Raw genomic sequence first — 19,410 nt, forward strand, 5'->3', positions numbered from 1 at the left:
CACGTGAAAGGAAAGCGGTGGATGCCACTTGCTTTTTTTAATCTGGAAAAGAGGGAGAGAAGAAACAGGCCAAGGAGCTGTGGCTGTGTTCTTCCCCCTCCAGTCTGCACCGTGAACGCCTGAAAAATGCTGTTTGTGTTCTCTCAAAGGCAGTATTTGTTTCACAGGTGTGAAATCCCCATCCCTGGAAGTGTCCAAGGCCAGGTTGGAGAAATCTGGGATAATAAAAGGTGTCCCTGCCCATGGGAGGGGCTGTAACTGGATGCCCCTAAATTCCCTTCCAAGCAAACCCATTCCACGATTCCGTGATTTTTCTGTGATTTTCCCTTCCCAGACCCCAGGATGTGGACATTTAAACCTTTCCCCACCGTGTATCGTTGTTCCTCCCCAGTCTTTCCCTGAACATTGAATTTGGCATTTCCTGACCAGCCTCCAGCATTCCCATGGCTCCCTTCTTTCTGCTGGCCACAGGCACATTTGTACTCCCAATCAGTCTTTTCCCAACCTTTTCACGTAGGATTCCGGCCCAGCACAGCCTGGATATCCAGGAGAACCCAGGGAGGCACGCGCTGATGCTCAGTTTTCCAAAAAGAAAGTGTTCGTTTGTTCACAGTGGGAAACGAGGCCTTTTTGGATCATTTCTAGTCCATCCCAAATGAATATCCATGCTGTTCCTTTGAGAGGCTTTGTTCCTGGCTGCCTTCTGCCAAAAAGACCACGAGTCCCAGCACTCCACAGCCACCAACTCAGGGATGTGGGGCACTTTCCCAATCCCACGGATGGAGCAGCACCATTCCAAACCCATCAGCACCATGCGGCCTTGGAAATGCGCACCTGGATGGGACTCCGGGAATGCCGTCACCCACCCCGCTCCCCGAGGCAGGAGCGGCTGCACCTGCAGCATTCCTGAGCCCTGCTTTGTCCAACCTGCTCCTAAAAGCTCACACTCCGCTGTCCCGAGGCCCTTCCAGAACTGTCCCATCCTACCCCCGTGGGATTTTCCTGGTGGCTCACCTAAATCCACCTTTCTGCAGGACCTTCCTCCTGTGGAGATCCCAGGATATGCCAGGCTTGTGGGGTGATTCATTAAAAGCCCAAGGAATTTTTGATCCACCAGACCTCCAGCACAGAGCATGGAATAAACACGAATGATCCCTTAAATGAAGGGATACCCCTAAAAATATTTTGCTTTCCAGGCTGCTCTTCACCAGCTTTTGGGAACTCTTCTCCTCGTGCCTGTTCCCGTTGTGTTTTCCACGTCATTCCTAAGGAAAAACAAATCCGACACGTTCAGGGAATCAGGTATCAAGTCCCACCTCAAGACTCAAAAAACCCACAGATTTACACCAGTTTTTATTATTCCCCTCAGCTCCTTTCCCCTCTGTGTTTTAAATCCTTCTCCTTTATTTTTCGACTCCCTAAACCATGGAATCTTTTACATCAGAAAAGACTTTTAAGATCATTAAGTCCCACTGACCCTCTCCGCTGCTTGGGGACAGCGAGCGGTGAATTGTGAATTCTACACAAAATGGAAACAATTCCCATTTTTAACTGGACTTCTCCACACAAAATGGGGAATAACATGATTTGAACCAGATTTTTTTGCAACAACAAGGGGAAAAAATCCATTTAAAACTGGATTTTACGCACACAAAAGAGTAAAATTTTTATTTTAAACTGAAATTTTCCACAAAAAATGGGGGGAAAATCCGAATTTAAACCTGGTTTTCCCACCAAAAAAAAAAAAAAAAAAAAAAAAAAAAAGGGAAAATGTCCATTTAAAACTGGATCTGGGGAAAAAAAAAAAAGAAAAAAAGGAAAATATTTGTTTTAAACTGGATTTTTCTGCCAAAAAAAAAGGGAAACATTTCCATTTTGAACTGGACTTTTTCCACAATTTCCATTTTAAAATGGGTTTTTCTGCCAAAAAAAAAAGGGAAGAAAAATCCATTTTAAATGTGATATTTTTCCCCACAAAAAAATAGAAAAAAAATATTTTAAACAGATTTCTTCAACATTTCTATTTTAAAATGCATTTTCCCAGAACTTCCATTTTAAACTGGATTTTCTCACCAAAAATATGGCAAAAAAAAAATCAATTTAAAACCGATTTTTCCGCAATTTCCATTTTAAACTGATATTTTTCACAACTTCCATTTTAAACAGGATTTTTCCACCAAAAAAAAAAAAGGGGGGGCAAAAAACCCCACCTATTTTAAACCGCTTTCCCTCGATTTTCAGTCAAACCCGGTTTTTGCAATGGTCCCGCTCTGCCGAGGCCCCGCGTCCCTCAGCCCCCCTGAGGCGGGAACGGCCGCGACCTTCCCAACATGGCGCCGGCCGCCCTCGCCCCCCGCGCGCCCCCGCGCCCTCCCCAACATGGCGCCCCCCCGCCCGACCTCCCGCTCATGGCCGCCCCCGCCGCCCTCGCCCTCCCCAAGATGGCGGCGGCGCGGCGCTATGACGTCATACGTCCCGCTCCCCCCCTCTCGCTGTCCCCGGCCTCCTCCGCCGCCGCCGCCGCCGCCGGTCCCCGCCTCCCGCGCTCGCCACCGCGGCGGCCGAGGGCGACCCGCGCCGCCGCCCCGCTCGCCCCCCGCCCGCCGCCCGCCCTCCGCCCGCCGCGGCCCCGCGGCGCGGGCCCGCCGCAGCGCAGCCGCTCTGAGGTGAGCGTCCTACCGCGCAATCTCCTCCAGCCCCGGCGCAGCCGCACCAACGCGGGGCCCCCGCCGCCCGCACCCGCTCCCCCGGCGGCCGCGACCGCCCGGCCGCGCCGGGCCCGCGGGGCCGGCCCCGGGGCCGGGGCAGCGCGGGGGGGGCCGGGCCGGGGCGGCGGGGGGCGCGGGCCGGGGGGCGGCGGGCGCGGGGCGGCCCCGGAGCGCCGGCCCGGGCTGAGCCGGGCCCGGCCGGGCGGGGAAGTTGGGCCGCGGCCGCAGACATTGGCGGGGCTTTTTGCTTCGCCGTTTGCCCTGGTATTCTCGGATCGCCTTCTTTTTTCCTTTTAGCCCTCTCCACCGCTTTTTTTTTTTTTCCCCTCTTTAGCCTTTCTTATTTTTCCCCTTCACCCCCCCCTTTTGTTTTCTTTTTTTTTTTGCCTTCACCCACCCTTTTTCCTTCACCCCCATTTTTTTGCTTTCACCCCCATTTTTTTTTACTTTTCACACCCCCTTTTTTTTTACTTTTCACACCCCCTTTTTTCCCCTTTACCCCTCATTTTATTTCCCTTCACCCCCATTTTTTTACTTTTCACACCCCCTTTTTTCCCCTTTACCCCTCCTTTTATTTCCCTTCACCCCCATTTTTTTCCTTTCACCCCCCTCCTTCTTTTCCCCCCCAGAATAAATTAAGGTTGTCAAAGGCATCAGAGATAAATGAGTCCAACCTTGATGAAGTTCCTCTTCATGCCCCCTTTTTTCCTCCTTTATCCCTGTTTTTTTTCCACTTCACCTCTTCCCCCCCCCCCCCCCCCCCCCGAATTACAGAACCAGCTAGGGTGGAAAAGACCTCTGAGATCATTAATGAAGTTCCCCTTCATTCTCCCTTCTCCCCCCACCATTTTTTCCTATCATCCCTCTTTTCTCCCCTTTTCTCCCCCTTTCCCCCTCCCCTTTATTTTTCTTCACATTTCCTACATGTATCATTTCCCTCCTTTTGTACAGGAGCGAGTTGAAACGTGTTAATCACTCACCTCCCCTCCATTTCATATACCCAAAAAAGGGGTGCAAATGGCCTATTAAAAAGGGGTGTACCTGGGTATGTATCAATATACCCAAAAAAGGACTCTCAGACATCTGGCTCAGGACAGACCTGGCTGTGACTGAGGTGCTCAGGACCTTTTTAGTGTAAATAATAATTAAGGGACAGAAATAATTCAGCTCAGGACTCTTCCTGCATTTGAGGTTACCACGTCTCAGCTTTCTTGCAGCTACAGATGATTTTTGTTGTGTGGGGAGATGTTTTCTCGCTTCAAGTTTGGGAACTTTTGCTTTATATTTTAATTTATTTTTTTCTCCACTGAGCTGTCATTTCCAGGTTGGGGAACATTTGGGGGTTTTACCTTCGGCAGGGCCTGGCTGTTGTGGTTTTGTCTCTGAGCTTTGCGGCTTTCCAGGCACAGTTTTAGAGCCTCTTCCCATGTCCTGAGAGGATTCCCAGTATGAACTCGTGTTCATCCTCACTTTAGCCTTTGCCTCATCCTCTCCTTCATCCACATCGCAATTGCTCCTTTTTAAATTCTCTCACAGTGAACTTTCAACGCCCAAATATTGGGGAAATGGGTGAGAGAATTGTTCATCTTTTTAATTGAAGTTTTCGTGCTGGTGGTAAAACTGGGAGCAATGATTTTTTTTTTTTTTTTCCATCAAGGGTGAAAGAGGAAGTGTGTGATGATGGTACCTTTGGAAAGCCCAGGATTATATAAAATGTTTTTTCTGGGTTTTAATCTTGCTCATCCATCCCTGGAAGTGCCCAAGGCCAGGTTGGACACTGGGGCTTGGAGCAGCCTCGCTAGTGGGAGGTGTCCCTGCCCATGGCAGGGGGTGGAATGGGGTGGGATTTAAAGTCCCCTCCAACCCAAACCATCCTGGGACTCCACAAAGTGTTACAGTGCAGTGTTTATTTAAATCCTCTCATCTTCCTTGGTAATTTCTGCACGTGTTTGGTGTTTTACAGAGCGTCTCAGTTGGTTTTTATGGAGTTTTATTGCATCCCAGTTGTTTTTCGGCGGCCTCACATAATTTTTGTGAGGTTTTACGATGACCTCTTGTGCACAGGCCATAAACACAGCGAGCTTGGGAGCCCTCAGCCTCATCCTGTGTGGGGTTTGTGCAGCCCTTGGAATATTTTAGGATTTAGGAAGTGTGTGGTCTGATGGAGGTAGCTTGGCCAGGACAACAACCGTCCCATTCCAGAAGTAAATTAAGCCATCCTGGAAAACCCAGCTCTGCCAGTGGGACTCCTTGGTGTGGGTTAAGGATTGCACCTCTGTGTGGCTCCATCAGGAAAATGTGTGGGAAAACGGAGGGAATTAAGCTGTGGAGGTGGCCCAGGGAGGTGGTGGAACACTTCCCCATCCCTGGAATTGTTCAGAACCTGTGGATGTGGCACTGGAGGCCGTGGTTCAGTGGCGAGCACGGCGGTGCTGAGTTGGTGGTTGGACTCGATGGTCTTGGAGGGTTTTCCCAACTTTAACAATTCCATGATTCCATGAGCAAAGGCCACTTCGCTCCTGGGGGAGGTTGGCCACGGTGGGGTTTTTCCTGTCAGGTAATTGTCTGGAATTCCCTGGACAGGAGCCCCGTGCCTGGGCAGCTGCTCCAATGTCCACCTGGCAGCCCACGGGTGTCTTGGCCTGAGGAATTCTTCATGTGTTGGAATTTCATAACTTTTCTCTGGCTCAGGAGCCTGAATCACCTTTTCTCAGCCTTAAACCAGGCAGTTTCACTTCTGGCAAGCTCAGGCCTGGAATATTTCAGCCTTGTAAGGGAAACCAAGGAACCCCAGGAGAGTGGAGGAGCCCAGACTGGGAGCACTGGGACCACCATTCGTGTCCATCTCCCTTGTAGGCTGTGTCATGTCCAGCTTCTGCCATGTGCATCTACAAGCTCTGGGAATATTTCCATTGCTTTTCCAAAGAAGGGAGATTTCCACGCAGTTTCTCTCTCTCGAAGGCTTTGGGAATTATTATTTTTTATGCATTACCCTTCTCTGATCTGGGAAATTGTCTTCCAGGAAGGCAGCAGGGCACAGTGAACTCTGCTGTGCTCCTGTATCTCTTTTACCAAGAAAATGGAATCCGGACTTCTCTACATAAGAACATTTTGTGCTGTCAGTAGCAATGGTGGGGTTGTGTTGATGATTTTCGGTGCAGGGAGTTCTGTGAAATTCAGCCTTGGACTTTTTATCTTCCTTACGCCGCTTCTGAAGTTGATGTGTGGGAAGAAAAACACAGTTCAGATATTTTGTGTTAGTCATTACCCAGTGCCCGAGATAGTTAATAAAATAACTTTAAACCACCTTTTTTGGGTTTTAAAATGACTTCTGCTGCACAGTGGGGATTTTACTTGTACTGTTCAGTGCCCCACCACCCTCTGGGGGCAGAACCTTTTCCTGATCTCCTGCTAAACCCCCCTGACAGAGCTCCAGCCATTCCCTTGGATGAAGTGGCCCTCTGGCCCTGGCACTAGGGCGGTGTCTGTGTGTGTTTAAAGGGAATCCATCCTCTCAGGGTTTGGATTTCAGCTGTTTGTTACATCAGTGCAGTGCTTTCCCACATTCCCACTGTTGACTGTGGATCCACACCCCTGCCCCGATCCATTATCACTTATTTTAGTGAAGGAATTTGTGTGCTTGCTCTTGTGAATCTCTTCATCAGCTCGTTTTCCCTGTCAATCCAAGCCAGGTAAATAAATCCTGGCAAAACCCCTCTGGTTTCCGAATACTGCAAGCTGTGAAACTCAGAACATCACTGGTGTCTTTTATCTCCTGAAACTGAAGCTTCCACCAGAAATTCTCACCGCTTTTCCAGCCTAAAGGCTGTAGTGGGCCGTGGGAAAGGGTTTAAGGTCCAGAGTTGGGCAGAGCTTTGTGCCAGGGCTGGAGGGACCACTCCAGGCTAAACCTGGGCCGTGCAGGACCTTCCAGCTTTGGGGGAATTCGGGTTTGTTCCATACCCACTGCAGCAATTGCAATGGGGTTCAATATTTGTGTTTTCCCTGGTTCTGGTCCTTTTGCTTTTTTTCCCCAAAACTGCTGGGGCTGATCCAGTGGCCAGGTGGACAGTCCCACTGGGAGGGTTGGCTGGAGTTGTTTGTCCACTTCCTGGGAAACCTCAGAGCCCGTTTTCCTTTGGGAGTAGCACAGCTACAACCAGGAGCAGTCCCTGTGTTCTCACCAGGAGCGTGAGAGGGTGCCCAGGTAACCAAGGCTGTGCCCCTGCTTTGTTTTGGAGCTCAGGCTGCATCCCAGTTTTTTGGGGAGGACTCTGAGGCTGCTCTGGGTTTGTTGTGGATGGGTTGCTGCCAGACTCCGAGAAGGAGTCCAAGAGGGAATCCCTTCTACTGCCAGATGGAGCACGGGGAGCTGCAGGCTGTGTTTGGTGGAGCTCGCAGCTCATCCTGATGCGCGTTGACATTTTGATGTCAATGAAATTCCATCTTGTTTTTTCCCTCCCGAAAAAAAATAGACGTAGCTGTACAAAAACCCCGAGGATGCTTCAGGGTGGAAGGTGTATTCCGAATCAGTAGGATTTGGAATGCCAAAGTCTCCTTTTCTTCCTGTTTTCCACCCTTTCTCAGGGCCCGTGCTGCTTTTGGCGGGGAGTGGAGCCTGGGTTTGTGCTGGAGGGTGGAAGCAGGTGTCTCCTTGGTTTCGAGAGTTATTTTTGTTGGGTGTTGGTGACTCTCAGCCTCTGCAAGGCAGATGTGTGAATTATTTTACCTGTTTGTGTGCTGCCTGTGGTGCCTATAAATTATAAATGGCTTGCTCAGATCCTACAGACCTGAGGAGGGAAACTCAACTTTTTTGGTCCTGCAAAATTCATCTGACCTCAAATGCATAAGGAAAAAAACCAAGAAAGTGTATTTTCACTCACAGACCACGTTTGCTTGTAACTAATGTGACCAAGGAAGCCAATCCAGAAGTAACCGAGTCCCTCCCACTGTTCATTACATAACCATCTAATTAAAGGAATCAAACAGGGATGACTTCCAGGCTTGGAAAACTTCCCCCTAGTCTGGGTCAAAAATACTTGCAAGACCACAGCCCAGAGTGCCCATGTTTTATTTATGCTGAGAAATGCTGTGCAATTGAAGAAGTTTATTTTTGGTGTCGGCCCTTAGAGTCTCCTGCTGCTTCTGCAGCCGCTTCCTTGGGCACCAAGAAAATCCTTTAACTCCTGATTTCCCTTTGGAAGGAGAAGGGACTTAAATAGTGCCGCTCCATTCCCTTCCTAGAAGGAGCTGGTGGACTCAGAGCTCTTCTCCTGGTTGCTTTGGGTGGAAAGTTGGGTTATTTTCAGGCTTATTAATTCTGCATCATGAGCGTTCCCAGCGATTTGGGGGCAAATCAGTGGATTTGGTCTCTTGCTCCAGAAGGAAACGGTGAATTTCCCTGGGAATGGTTGGAATACTTCAGCCCCGATAATCGGAAGCATATGTAGATGGAGGTGGTGGTGGGGAGATGTGAAAGGCATCTGAAGTACAAAATGTAGCAGCAAATAAAAATTCACGGTCCATTTTCAGCGTATCAAACGCGGGGTTGTTGCAGGAGCCGTAAAAACTTGGAATTCCCACAGGATTCGCATTCCGTGCTCAAAGCAGGAAAAGCCCCGCTCGAGCACAGAGTTGAGGTGGGTCAGGGCTGGAATTCCAGGATGGAGCAGTTCTGGATGTTCTCCCCGGGTGTGGGGCTGCAGTGTCCCCTGTGCCCGTGTGGGAGGCAGCCGGGTACGGAGCGGGACATGGAGAGCACCTGGCCTGCTCACCAGGCTCCGGCAGTATGGAGAGGGAAATGTGGGAAGCAGCGTTTAAACCCAGCTTGGAGGTGCTTTCGACCTGAAAGGCTCGCAGGCAAATCTCTTTGGTGTGGTTGGGCTGGAAATGCACTTTTTTTCCCTCCAGAAAACACAAATTTTAGTGGTGTGGAATGTGAGGCTGCGGGTGTGACCACGGGATTTTCTCGTGTACCTGGTGTGTTGTTTGCACAGGGGACAATTTCCCTTTTCAGGGTCCTAGAGTCATCATGGAATTGTGGAATGGTTTGGGTTAGAAGAACCTTAAAGCTCATCTCATGCTGTGGGCGGGGACACCTCCCACTGTCCCAGGCTGCTCCAGCCCCAGTGTCCAGCCTGGCCTTGGGCACTTCCAGGGATCCAGGGGCAGCCCCAGCTGCTCTGGGCACCCTGTGCCAGGGCCTGCCCACCCTCCCAGCCAGCAATTCCCAATTCCCAATCTCCCATCCAGCCCTGCCCTCTGCCACTGGGAAGCCATTCCCTGGCTCCTGGCCCTCCAGCCCTTGGCCCCAGTCCCTCTGCAGCTCTCCTGGAGCCCCTTTAGGCCCTGCAAGGGGCTCTCAGCTCTCCCTGGAGCTTCTCCTCTCCAGGTGAGCATCCCCAGCTCTTCCAGCCTGGCTCCAGAGCAGAGGGGCTGCAGCACTGGAGCAGCTCCGGGGCCCCTCTGGACTCGCTCCATATCCTTATGTTCATTAGTTCCCAGTAGATTTTCTTGGGAATTTTTCCTCCTCGGGTGCATCTTCTGCAGCCAAGCAGATGCGTTCTTGAACCACTTAGGGGTAGCCAGGGGTAGCCAGGCTGCCATTTAGGGTGGAAGTTTGATAATTAAATGTGGTTTGGGCTGTGTTGTCTGTTCTTACCATGTGCTGATCTTGTTGAGTTAATGCCACATGAGGACCAAGTCCTTAAGGTGATCCATCCATCCTAGTTTTGGGCACCACAAGAGAAAAAAGGTACAGAGGTGTTGGAGAGTGTCCAAAGGAGGGACACAGGGATGGCGAAAGGGCTGGAGGGGCCACAGGAGGAGCAGCTGAGGGGACTTGGTTTGTCCAGCCTGGAGGAGAGGAGGGGAGACTCATCGGGGGCTGCAGCTTCCTCAGGAGGGGCAGCTGAGATCCCTGCTCCCTGTGACCAGGGACAGGATCCAAGGAATGGTATGGAACTGCGGCAGGGGAGGGTCAGATTGGATATCAGGGAAAAGTTCTTCCCCAGAGGGTGCTGGGCACTGTCCAGGCTCCCCAGGGAATGGGCACATTCCCAAGGCTGCCAGAGCTCCAGGAGCGTTTGGACAGCACTGCCAGGGATGCACAGGGTGGGATTGTTGGGGTGTCTGGGCAGGGCCAGGAGGTGGCTCGATGATCATGTGGATCCTTTCCAGCTGAGGATATTCCATGATGTAGCCAAGGCTGGACAGAGCTCATCCGTGCTGGACACGTGGTGGTCCTTCACAGCTCAGAGCCTCGTCGGGACGAGGCCGCGGCGTCTCTGGCGCCGCTCTCTTGCTCAAACCTTTCTGTGTAACCCACTCCCATTCTCGTTCCCTGTGGTAGTCCAGCATAACCACTGATCCTCTCTCTCCATAAAAGAGGATTAAAACTGGGAATATTTGCACCTTAAAGCAGCCAGCGAGGGCCACGCTCCATCTTTTCCAGCTGTAATCCTGCCAGGCTGAGGGGGCTGCGCCTCTGTGCTGAACCAGGAATGCTGTCAGCAAACAGCAGCCTCTGCTTATTGGGCTAGGAATTCTTAAAAGACCACTTTTGCCTGTTAATTAAAAAAGCTGAATTGACTAAAGATGAGTAACTCGCTTCACACTGTTTAAAATGACTCCTGGGTTCTGCAGGTCTGAGGAAAATAGGTTAAAATTGGGATTTCTCTGTGGTTCTTTAAATAAAATGAAAGAATGTCTAAGGTGACAAAGTATTACCTCAGAGAATGGCATTAATCATGTTCTGGTTCTTAAACTTGTGGCAGACCACACATCCTGCAAAAAGATTTTAGGGAAAAAAGGGTTCTGGCCCAGGTGCTGCTGGTGGATGCTGGTGAGGCAGAGTCACCACAAAGCACGGGAATGCTAAATGAGAATTCCATCCAGTGGTTTACGGTTCTGTGGTGCAGTTTCGCTTCCAGTTTTGGGTTACACTCGGCTGGCACAGGCTGGGATGTGGTGGTTGCCCTTCCCGTGGCTTTCCGAGCCCTAAATGTGCCCTTTTTTCCTTGGGATCTTCCCGGGGAGGGTTGATTCCAACTGGGATATTATTTCTTGATGCCAAAGCTTGAGGAGAGTCTTCAAGAGGACTCAAGAATCCACCTCATCCTTGTGTTCACCCTGTGGCTTCCTGCTGGTGTTTGGTGCTAAATATGGGAAATTAAGCTGCAAAAAGGACCCATTGCCAATGCCATGGTCCGTGATGTGTCCTGTCACATCACCCAACGGCAGCTTTCAGCAGCAACTGGGAGGTTTTCTCCTAATAAATACGTGTGAAATCCTACTTGTTTCTTTTCCAGCCTTGCCACATGTGAAGTTTTTCCTGCAGGGGGATTTCTTTGCTCTTTGATGTGAGATTGTGACAAAGAGGGCGCGTTAATAGAAGGAATTTTGGTTTTGTTTGCTAGAATCCGTTGGAGTTTAGGTCTTTTCGCACTGAGACCGGGAGCATTGGGATTTTTTTCCCCCCATCCTAATTAAAAGGGTCATTTTACTGATGCTGTGCCACAGGAGGACGCTGTGGAACGAGAGCTGGTTCCTGTTGTTCCTCTTGGTGCTTGAGTCGCCGCGTCTCTGCCAACTGTGTGAAATAAGATGTTCACTTCAATCTTGATAGCAGAGGAGTAAACTGGAATGTCTTATCTTGCTTTGTGCCTGGTATCAGTTGTGCTGCTGACAGGAGTCTCTGTCTCCAGTCCTGGAAAGTCATTCCCATCCAAAACCTTGCACAGCTTCCAGAAGGGCTTCACCATAAAAAAACCAAACCTGTTTTTTATCAAGTTGAGGTGTAGGCCTCAAAATTCTCCACATGAACAAGGCAGGATTTTTTTTCTGTGGGAAGTGGGATTTTGGCATTTAAATGTGCATTTTCAATGAGTTGTGGTACTGAGATATTAATCTTATCCTGGTGAATGGTGGGGTTTGCTTATCAAACCCGCAGTGGTGATTCCCTCTGGGCACAGTTTTATAGAGGAGTGGTATCAAATTCACCCTAAATACAAATTATTGAATAATATTCACCCAATGAGAGATGCCAGTGCAACGTGGAAATCATGGAAAGAGCTGCATTTCTGTGATTGGGAGTCTGGAATCACCTTCTAGGGACACCTGAACATCCTCTTTCTCCTATCCCTGTGGAAAAAAGACCAGGACAAGGTCTGGGACTGGCTCGGTGGTGGTAGCGCTGCTGAGTGATGGGAGTGGGGGCTTCTCCTGGGCTTTCCCAAAAGCTGGTGCAGTTGGAATTGGCTGGCACAGACCTCCTGGCAGCTCTGATTTCTCCTGGAAGTGGTTTCTTAACCAGCATTGTCAGGAAATGCTGTGACCGAGCTCCGCACCCTGGCTGGGAGGTGGATGAGATGTGGCTGCCAGGTACCAGCTGGCCCAGACAGAGGAGAAACAGAGCCAGGACAACACCAGGATTGGCCATTCCTCTTTTTTAAAGGTTGTCCTCTAATCCTTCCCTCAGCTGGCAGCAGCTCCTCTAACTCAGACCATCTCAGGAGCCACCAAAACCGGATCGTTTCTGGCTGTTCTCATCGGAGGGAAGGCACAAATCTCTCAAGACTAATGAGGTTTGAGGGACACCAGGATTTCAGTCATGGCTCCTGGTGAAAGTCATGGAATACCATCCCAGATGAGCTTGGCTCTTTGTGGTTGTTGTAACCATCAAAATGTGATCTACCAGAAATCTGCAGATGACAAACCAGGAGGTACGCACTCTCCGGAAGAGCTGCCTAGAGGGTCTTGTGCCAGAAATGAAGAAGCAGGACTGGACAATTTCAAAGGTATAATTCCACTCAAGCAGGATTTGATTTCATTAGTAAATGGCCAGTGATTGATTTCTTGCTAAGATCAGTTTTCACTTACGAATTATCCCAGGCTGTCTCTGCAGGGAGATTGGAGTTTATCGAGACGCGCAGCCGGAAGTTTGGAACAGCTTTTTAAATAACACATTCCTGTGCACTAAGTGCAGAGGAAGTGCTTTTTAATCTGATTGAATCCACAAAGTGTGACCCAGTTGACTGAAAAATCTCCTCCACATCACATCAGCCCAGACCATCAAAGGTACTTTTGGTCCCTCCCCGTCGTGAGCTGCCAGCGGTGCCGATGGTGCTGTGGCAGGGAGGAGGAGGAGCTGTTGCAGCTGCAAACAGTTGGTAGTTCTTAAAATAAATGGGGGCAGTGTGGCCTTCCTTACCCTCCTGGGAGCGTGGAAGGAGCTCAGCAGGAACGTGTGTGAAGTCCTGGGTGCCACCAGCAGCATCTCGGTGAGCTGGGAAGCTGGAAACTGCTCCAGCCTTGCTCCGTGGCCAAGGGATGGAGATGAAGCAGCATTTAGTGAGGAATCACCACGGCTCCCTCCAAAGGAGGGGAAAGGGAAAAGCCAACAGCGTCCAGAGCCTGATTTAGAGGATGGTTTCCTGCAGAGGTGCACGGAAGGGGTGAGCACCATGGGGCCGCTGCCGCTGAACGAACACGCGCGGAGCACAGGAGCTCCCTGCAGCCGCCCCCCAGAACAAAAGTGCCAGTGTGATGTTGTTTAATGCAAAGCAAACGACTTATTTATGGCAGAGGCTTGAAGCCATTAAAGGCACATTAAACTCCAGATGCTTGTCAGCTTCACAGAAGAGCGGAAGAGAGGCAGGAGGTGTGTTGCAGGTTTTCTGGAAAACACTCGGAGCAGGATTTCCCTGAAGTGAAACCGTGAGGAGTGGCACCAGCTTGAATAATGAAGCAGATTTTGTCTTTCTTTTTTTGAGATTCCCGTGTAGTGCCAGACAAAGTGCTCCATGCTGGGCTCCTCTGTGGAGCAGGGTTGTCAGTAAGGAACTGGTGCTGACTGTGGTGCAGAGATCAAACAGAAAATGGCTTGGGAAAGGAAAGCCAGGAGTGTTTCCATTCCTTTGAAAGAAACGAGGAAACGAACCAGAGGGATTAGTCCTGAGAGTGGGTATGGAGGATTGACCCTCTCAAATAAGTCCTTTAAATTACTTAGTTAAAAAAACCAAAGCAAATTAAACCAAAATAAATTAAAAACCCCGGGAGCATCTGATGTCCCCTGAGCTGACTGAGCAACCACAACGATGACTTGTCCCTTCCTTCCCCGGTGTTTTTGCTGAGTACAAGGCATGGTTTTGGGGGAAATGATGTGAGAAGCCTTAATCTACCAGAGTGTTGCAGGCCACGAGGCTCCACCAGTGTCCTGCTCTGTGTGTTTGGGTGGGTCCACCACCAGGTGATGGGTTTAGTGGTGACCTTGGCAGTGTAGGGGGACAACAATTGGACTTGATGACCCTGGAGGGCTTTTCCAACCTCAGCTATTCCGGGATTCCGTCTTTTCAGTGGTTCAAAGCCTTTGGAAGGTGGCGGCCTTTCTCCTGAGTCTCATCCTTGGGAAGGGGAGAAGTTCAGGGACCTGACCAGCCTGAAATGGGAACAGGGACAGTCCCCTTATTGTGGGTCCCCTCCAGTGATGGGGAGAGCCAGGGAGGAGAACCTTCTCCGGCCCACAGGGGCCCAGAGGGCTTGCTTTTATAGGGATACAGGGGATCAGTAAAGGACCAATGGATTACAGAGGATCTGGGACGGGAACAGGCCAATGGGTTATGAAGAAATCTGCATAGTGTCTCCCAAAGGATTGTGTGTCTGTCTTTCCTCACCATGACCAAAGTGGTTGCCTTTCCAGGGAGTCCCACTGGGTGATTGCGAAATCTCTTATCTCAGCAGAGTTCCCTCCAGGGCAGGGGCTGGGCATACCCCACAGTCCCCCGACCTCATTAATGTGTCTGTTAAACTAACTGGGGCCACTGATCGCTTGTAAAGAGGATTCTGAGAAAGTTTTCAGAAGGTGTTCTCCTTAATCCTCTCTTTTTCTCCCGTGCAATTTCCAGCTCCTCGCAGAGAGGGCAGAGCTGCTGCTTGAGCTGGGGACATCCATCCTATAAGGTTCATTGCTGGCATGGGATTTCCTTCTTGACAAAACATTTGGTTCGGAAAGGTTGAGCACCCTGAGCAGGCTGTGTGAGAGCAGGCTGTGTGGGGATTTGCTAATTCCTGCATTTCCATTAGGAAATGTCGTATTCATTTTCATGTTGATGCTGGTACAGAATGCAGGGGAGCTTTTCCCGTTTGGTTTTCCACCCAGAATGGCTTCACTCTTGATATGAAAATATGAAGGCTGAATTCTGACAATCAGGATAATTAAGCAAAGAAGCAGGTTTTGTAAGAAAATCAACTTGATTGATCTATTTGAACACAAGATCCTTGTATTTGGTGTTTTGGATGCCATTGGTTGTTCCCACCCCATTTCTGAGTGGTGGAATCATGGTATAGTTTGGGTTGGAAGGGACCTTAAACCCCATCCAGTGCTCCCCCCTGCTTTGGGACACCTCCCACTATCCCAGGGTGCTCCAAGCCCTGTCCAGTCTGGCCTTGGACACTTCCAGGGATCCAGGGGCAGCCACAGCTGCTCTGGGCAGCAGGGAAGAATTTTCTCCTTATGTCTGATCTAAATCTTCCCTTTCACACAAAACTTTAGCCCTCCATTCCTCAAGGTCCCTTTCATGGCTGGATCCTAGGAGGGATCCAACCACACACGCATGGCTGGAGCGAGCTGTGCGTGCTCAGGAGAGGACAGAGCAAGCAGGTCTCTCAAAATCTCCACATAATTCATATTTTGCTTCCTTTCAAAATTATTTAACCCACCAAAGAAGCGAGAGCCAGCGATTCTTTTATTTATTGCTGATCTGAGCAGGGTTTCAAATTAATGAGGTGTTGGATGAGTTGATAAAAGTGGCCTCATGATTTAACATTCCAGGGGATGACTGCTCATCTCCAGGTTCAGCCTCTCTCAGAGTCGTGTCTCCTGCAGTGTCTGAAGCAAAACCTCTTCAGTGGGATAAAGTTAATTCCAGCCCTGTGTGTGTAAGGGAGTTTTTCCATCGTGCTGCTGTTCCCTGTGATTTTTTTCTGGTGTGGACTTTTTATTTTGGGCTCAGTTTTAAGCCATTAACCTGGATGGTGGTGGTAGAGAATGATGTCTGGGGGGTTTTTATGGGCTGAGTTACGACTTGTTCTGATCACACCACAGAGACCTTCATTTCAATCCATGTGGGTTTAAATTCGGTGTAGAATTAATGGGGTTTACAACCAGTTCCTGTTGTTTTCTGGTGGTTTGAGTGGTGCAGCTCTGCTGTTGCCTCCTGTATCTGGTGTTCCTCCAGCAGTGGTGTCAACAGCCACTGATCAGGGCTGACAGGACATCAAAGGAACCCCTGACATGCTCGTGAAGCAACTGCACTGTGTGATGAGAGGAACTTTATCCTCATCGTTTTTATAAGCACTTTAAATGACTTCCAAAATACTTCTGGCTGTCATCCAGGGCTTCTGGACTAAGCCACGACTACCAGGAAATGTCTCCGCAGGCACCGTCGCCTCATTAGGCTTTCCCTGCGCCTGAAACCGCTCTGGTTTCGGGAGAAAAACAGGGATCAGCGTTCCTTTTCTGGAATGGTGAATGCTCATCTCCAGAGCTAACCAGGAACAGCTTTCCTTTCATCCCCTGTGCCCGGATCCCTGCTCAAATCCAAGCCCCACCCTTCGGATGCGTCACGGCGACGCTTTGCTGGGGCAGCAGCGGCGTCGCCAGGTTGGTGACACCTTCACCTGCCAGTCAAGGTGTTTGCCCACAAAGCCTGGCTTGTACCAGGAATGCTTTGGGAACAATTTGAATATGGGAATGACTTCCCAAGGTTTCAGTGTTTGTGGCGTTAGGTGTAGGTTGCCTTTGGGTGGGAGGTTTCCTTCCCCATCAGAAGCATCCGTCGTCTTGGGGTCTTGTCTGCTGATGGGCTTTAAGGTCACTGTGCTCTGTCAGTTATATTCTGATCACATTTTTCCATGGGTTTTTGCAATTTTGGTAGAAATACCTCAAGCTGCATTGCTCCAGTGAGAAAAGCAGCAATGTCCCCTTTCAGGAAAAGCTCAGTGGCTTGGGAAATCTGTTAAGTTGGTCCATCGGGATTTACTTGAAATATTTTTTTCCCCACCCGTTTTTCTCTGGTGATGGCAGGATGAGTTTCTTGGAAGGAGCTCAGGGCTGATTGCTTCTCCAGCAGAGATTTTTGGTTTGCTTCAGTGTACCTCAGCATCTCAGTCCCTTCCTCACTGGCACTGTTGGAACCCCTGCTATTTTTGGATGGTGCTAATATTACAAGCCACGTTGTAAACAGGGTTGGACAACAGCAATATTGGACTCCAGCAGCTTTTTAGGGAGCACTGGGAGTCTGAAGCTGGTTTGGCTTTAGCTGTAGCCTCAGTGGGTTTGTGATAGTCTGACAACAACAATTCTGCTGTCCCTCAGGCTGGAATATTCCAGCTCTTCCCCCAGCACTGCCAATCCCACCACTAAACCATGTTCCCTGTTAAATCCCTCCAGGGATGGGGACTTCCCTGGGCAGCCTGTTCCACTGACAGCCCTTTTGAAATGTTCCCTAATATCCCATCTAAACCTCCCTGGCACAACTTGAACTCAATTCCTCTTGGCCTATGGCTTGGGAGAAGAGACCCCCAGCTGGCTGCAGCCTCCTTTTTGTTTGGACAAAACAACCCTCTTGACAAAGTGGTTTGGGTTGTTCCCGTGTCTCACTGACCCCTCCGTGGCATTCCATGATCTGGTGTCAGTCTGGAGCTGTAATTCCCTGACTGTACTTACAAGGTCAGAATCTCTTTTGTTTATTTTCTTGTTCCCTGCAGCTGGTCACCTCTTCCTGCTCTCTGCCCCGAGCAGGAACAGATTCTCTTTGGGGAATCTGTTTTTGAGGATTGAGGTTCTAATCCTTCTGTTTGAAAATATCTTAGGGATGTGCCATTTCTTTTCCACAAACGTACGGCAGGCACAGACTGAAAATATCCCTGTGCCTCCCGTCCTGGTCCTTCTGCACAGATTTGTGTTCCCAGTGTGTGGTCCAGGGCCCTGCTGACTCTGTAAGCTGCTACTTTGCTCAGTGCTTTACCCCTGGATGCCTTAAATAAATCAGCTTTCTGGGATATTTGTGCTTGGGTTGTGATGGTTTTGCCCTTTTCTGGACTCTTGAGTCCAGTTCTGAGCCCCTCTTGATCAGAAAGACATTGAGGGGCTGGCGTGTGTCCAGGGAAGGGAAGGGAGCTGGGAAGGGTCTGGAGCATCTGAGGGAGCTGGGAAAGGGCTCAGGCTGGAGCAAAGGAGGCTCCGGGGGGACCTTGTGGCTCTGCACAAGTCCCTGACAGGAGGGGGCAGCCGGGGGGGTCGGGCTCTGCTCCCAGGGAACAGGGACAGGAGAGAGGGAACAGCCTCAGGCTGGGCCAGGGGAGGGGCAGGGTGGACACCAGCAGGAATTTCCCCATGGAAAGGGTGCTCAGGCCTTGGCAGGGGCTGCCCAGGGAGGTTTGGAGTGCCCATCCCTGGGGGTGTCCAAGGAATTCCTGGAGGTGGCACTCAGTGTTTGGGGCTGGTGACAAGATGGGGATCGGGCACAGCTTGGACTTGATGGTCTTGGAGGGCTTTTCCAACCTCAGTGATCCTGGGATTCTGTACTGGCATCCTCGTTTGTGTCCTGAGCTATTGAGGTCAGAGGAGATTTGTGTCACCCTCAGGCCTCTTCCCCAAAAGCTGGAACTTGAAGGGGCAAAACCAAGTCCCAGCTTTGACCCTTTAACGTGCGGGTGAGGGATGCGGAATCTCAGGGCTGTGGGAGCCTTGGGGACCTTTCCTCCAGCAGAGATCACAGTGTCTGGCTGCTGTGCCCTCTCTGGAAGTGTGGATTTTTCCAAACTCTTTAACTTCAAGTTTCTCTCCTGGCTCCTGGTGGAGTTATTTCCATGTCACAGACATCCACTGTCCCCGGGGGAGGTGACCTCTGTCCCTCGTGCTCACAGACCGCGCTTTTTGTCTCCTCTGCCAGTGACTCTTAATGGAAGAACACGGAGTGACCCAGGCAGAGCACATGGCTACCATCGAGGCCCACGCCGTGGCCCAGCAGGTGCAGCAGGTGCACGTGGCCACCTACACGGAGCACAGCATGCTGAGCGCCGACGAGGACTCGCCCTCCTCGCCCGAGGACACCTCCTACGACGACTCCGACATCCTCAACTCCACGGCTGCCGACGAGGTCACCGCTCACCTGGCAGCTGCAGGTAAAGCCAGGGGGGTGCTCCACACCTCCTGCTCCATCCCACCCATGGGATGTCCCAAATTCCCCCTGGATTCTCCACAAGCTCTGCCGGCCGCTTGAATCCCCCGTCATTTCTGCGTGGATCACAGAGGTGCTGGGAATTGCTGGTTTATACAAAGGTCCCTGCTAAAATGCTGCCTTAAATCACAAAATTAAAATACCAAATATGTCAAAGAGCAAAACTTATTTCAGGCCCCACATAAACAACAGCAAAAATAACCCAGGAGCGCAGCTCGGCCGTGCTGAGGCAGGGAGAGCCCACGTGTTAGGCCTCTCCCAGGGAGATCCACAAAAGATCCTGATATCTCTGGACTGGGAAAGTATTTCAGAATCACAGATTCCTTCCAGTGGAGCCAAATGTTCTCCAGGTTGGCCTTGTAGCCGACCTCCACTAGCAGAAAAATGGAGTGATCAATAAGCACTGGGAATCTGGCCACTCCGTATCAGACTTTATCAGGTGAATGAAGCTCTTGATGTGC

General features: G+C 50.4%; 1 protein-coding gene across 2 annotated transcripts in view; it reads left to right on the forward strand.

Annotated features, from left to right (window-relative positions):
* Positions 1-2,607: 2,607 nt before the first annotated feature.
* Positions 2,608-19,410, forward strand: part of NRF1 (nuclear respiratory factor 1) — a 58,608-nt gene continuing 41,805 nt past the window's right edge. For both annotated transcript variants that reach the window (XM_069003808.1, XM_069003809.1), the window contains exons 1-2: positions 2,608-2,666; positions 18,662-18,893. In XM_069003808.1, coding sequence (XP_068859909.1) covers positions 18,671-18,893 — 223 coding nt within the window. In that variant the 5' untranslated portion in view covers positions 2,608-2,666; positions 18,662-18,670. The remainder of the gene's footprint in view (positions 2,667-18,661; positions 18,894-19,410) is intronic.

The sequence above is a fragment of the Aphelocoma coerulescens genome, chromosome 1A, assembly GCF_041296385.1.
Source record: "Aphelocoma coerulescens isolate FSJ_1873_10779 chromosome 1A, UR_Acoe_1.0, whole genome shotgun sequence".
NCBI classification, from domain to species: Eukaryota; Metazoa; Chordata; class Aves; order Passeriformes; family Corvidae; genus Aphelocoma; species Aphelocoma coerulescens.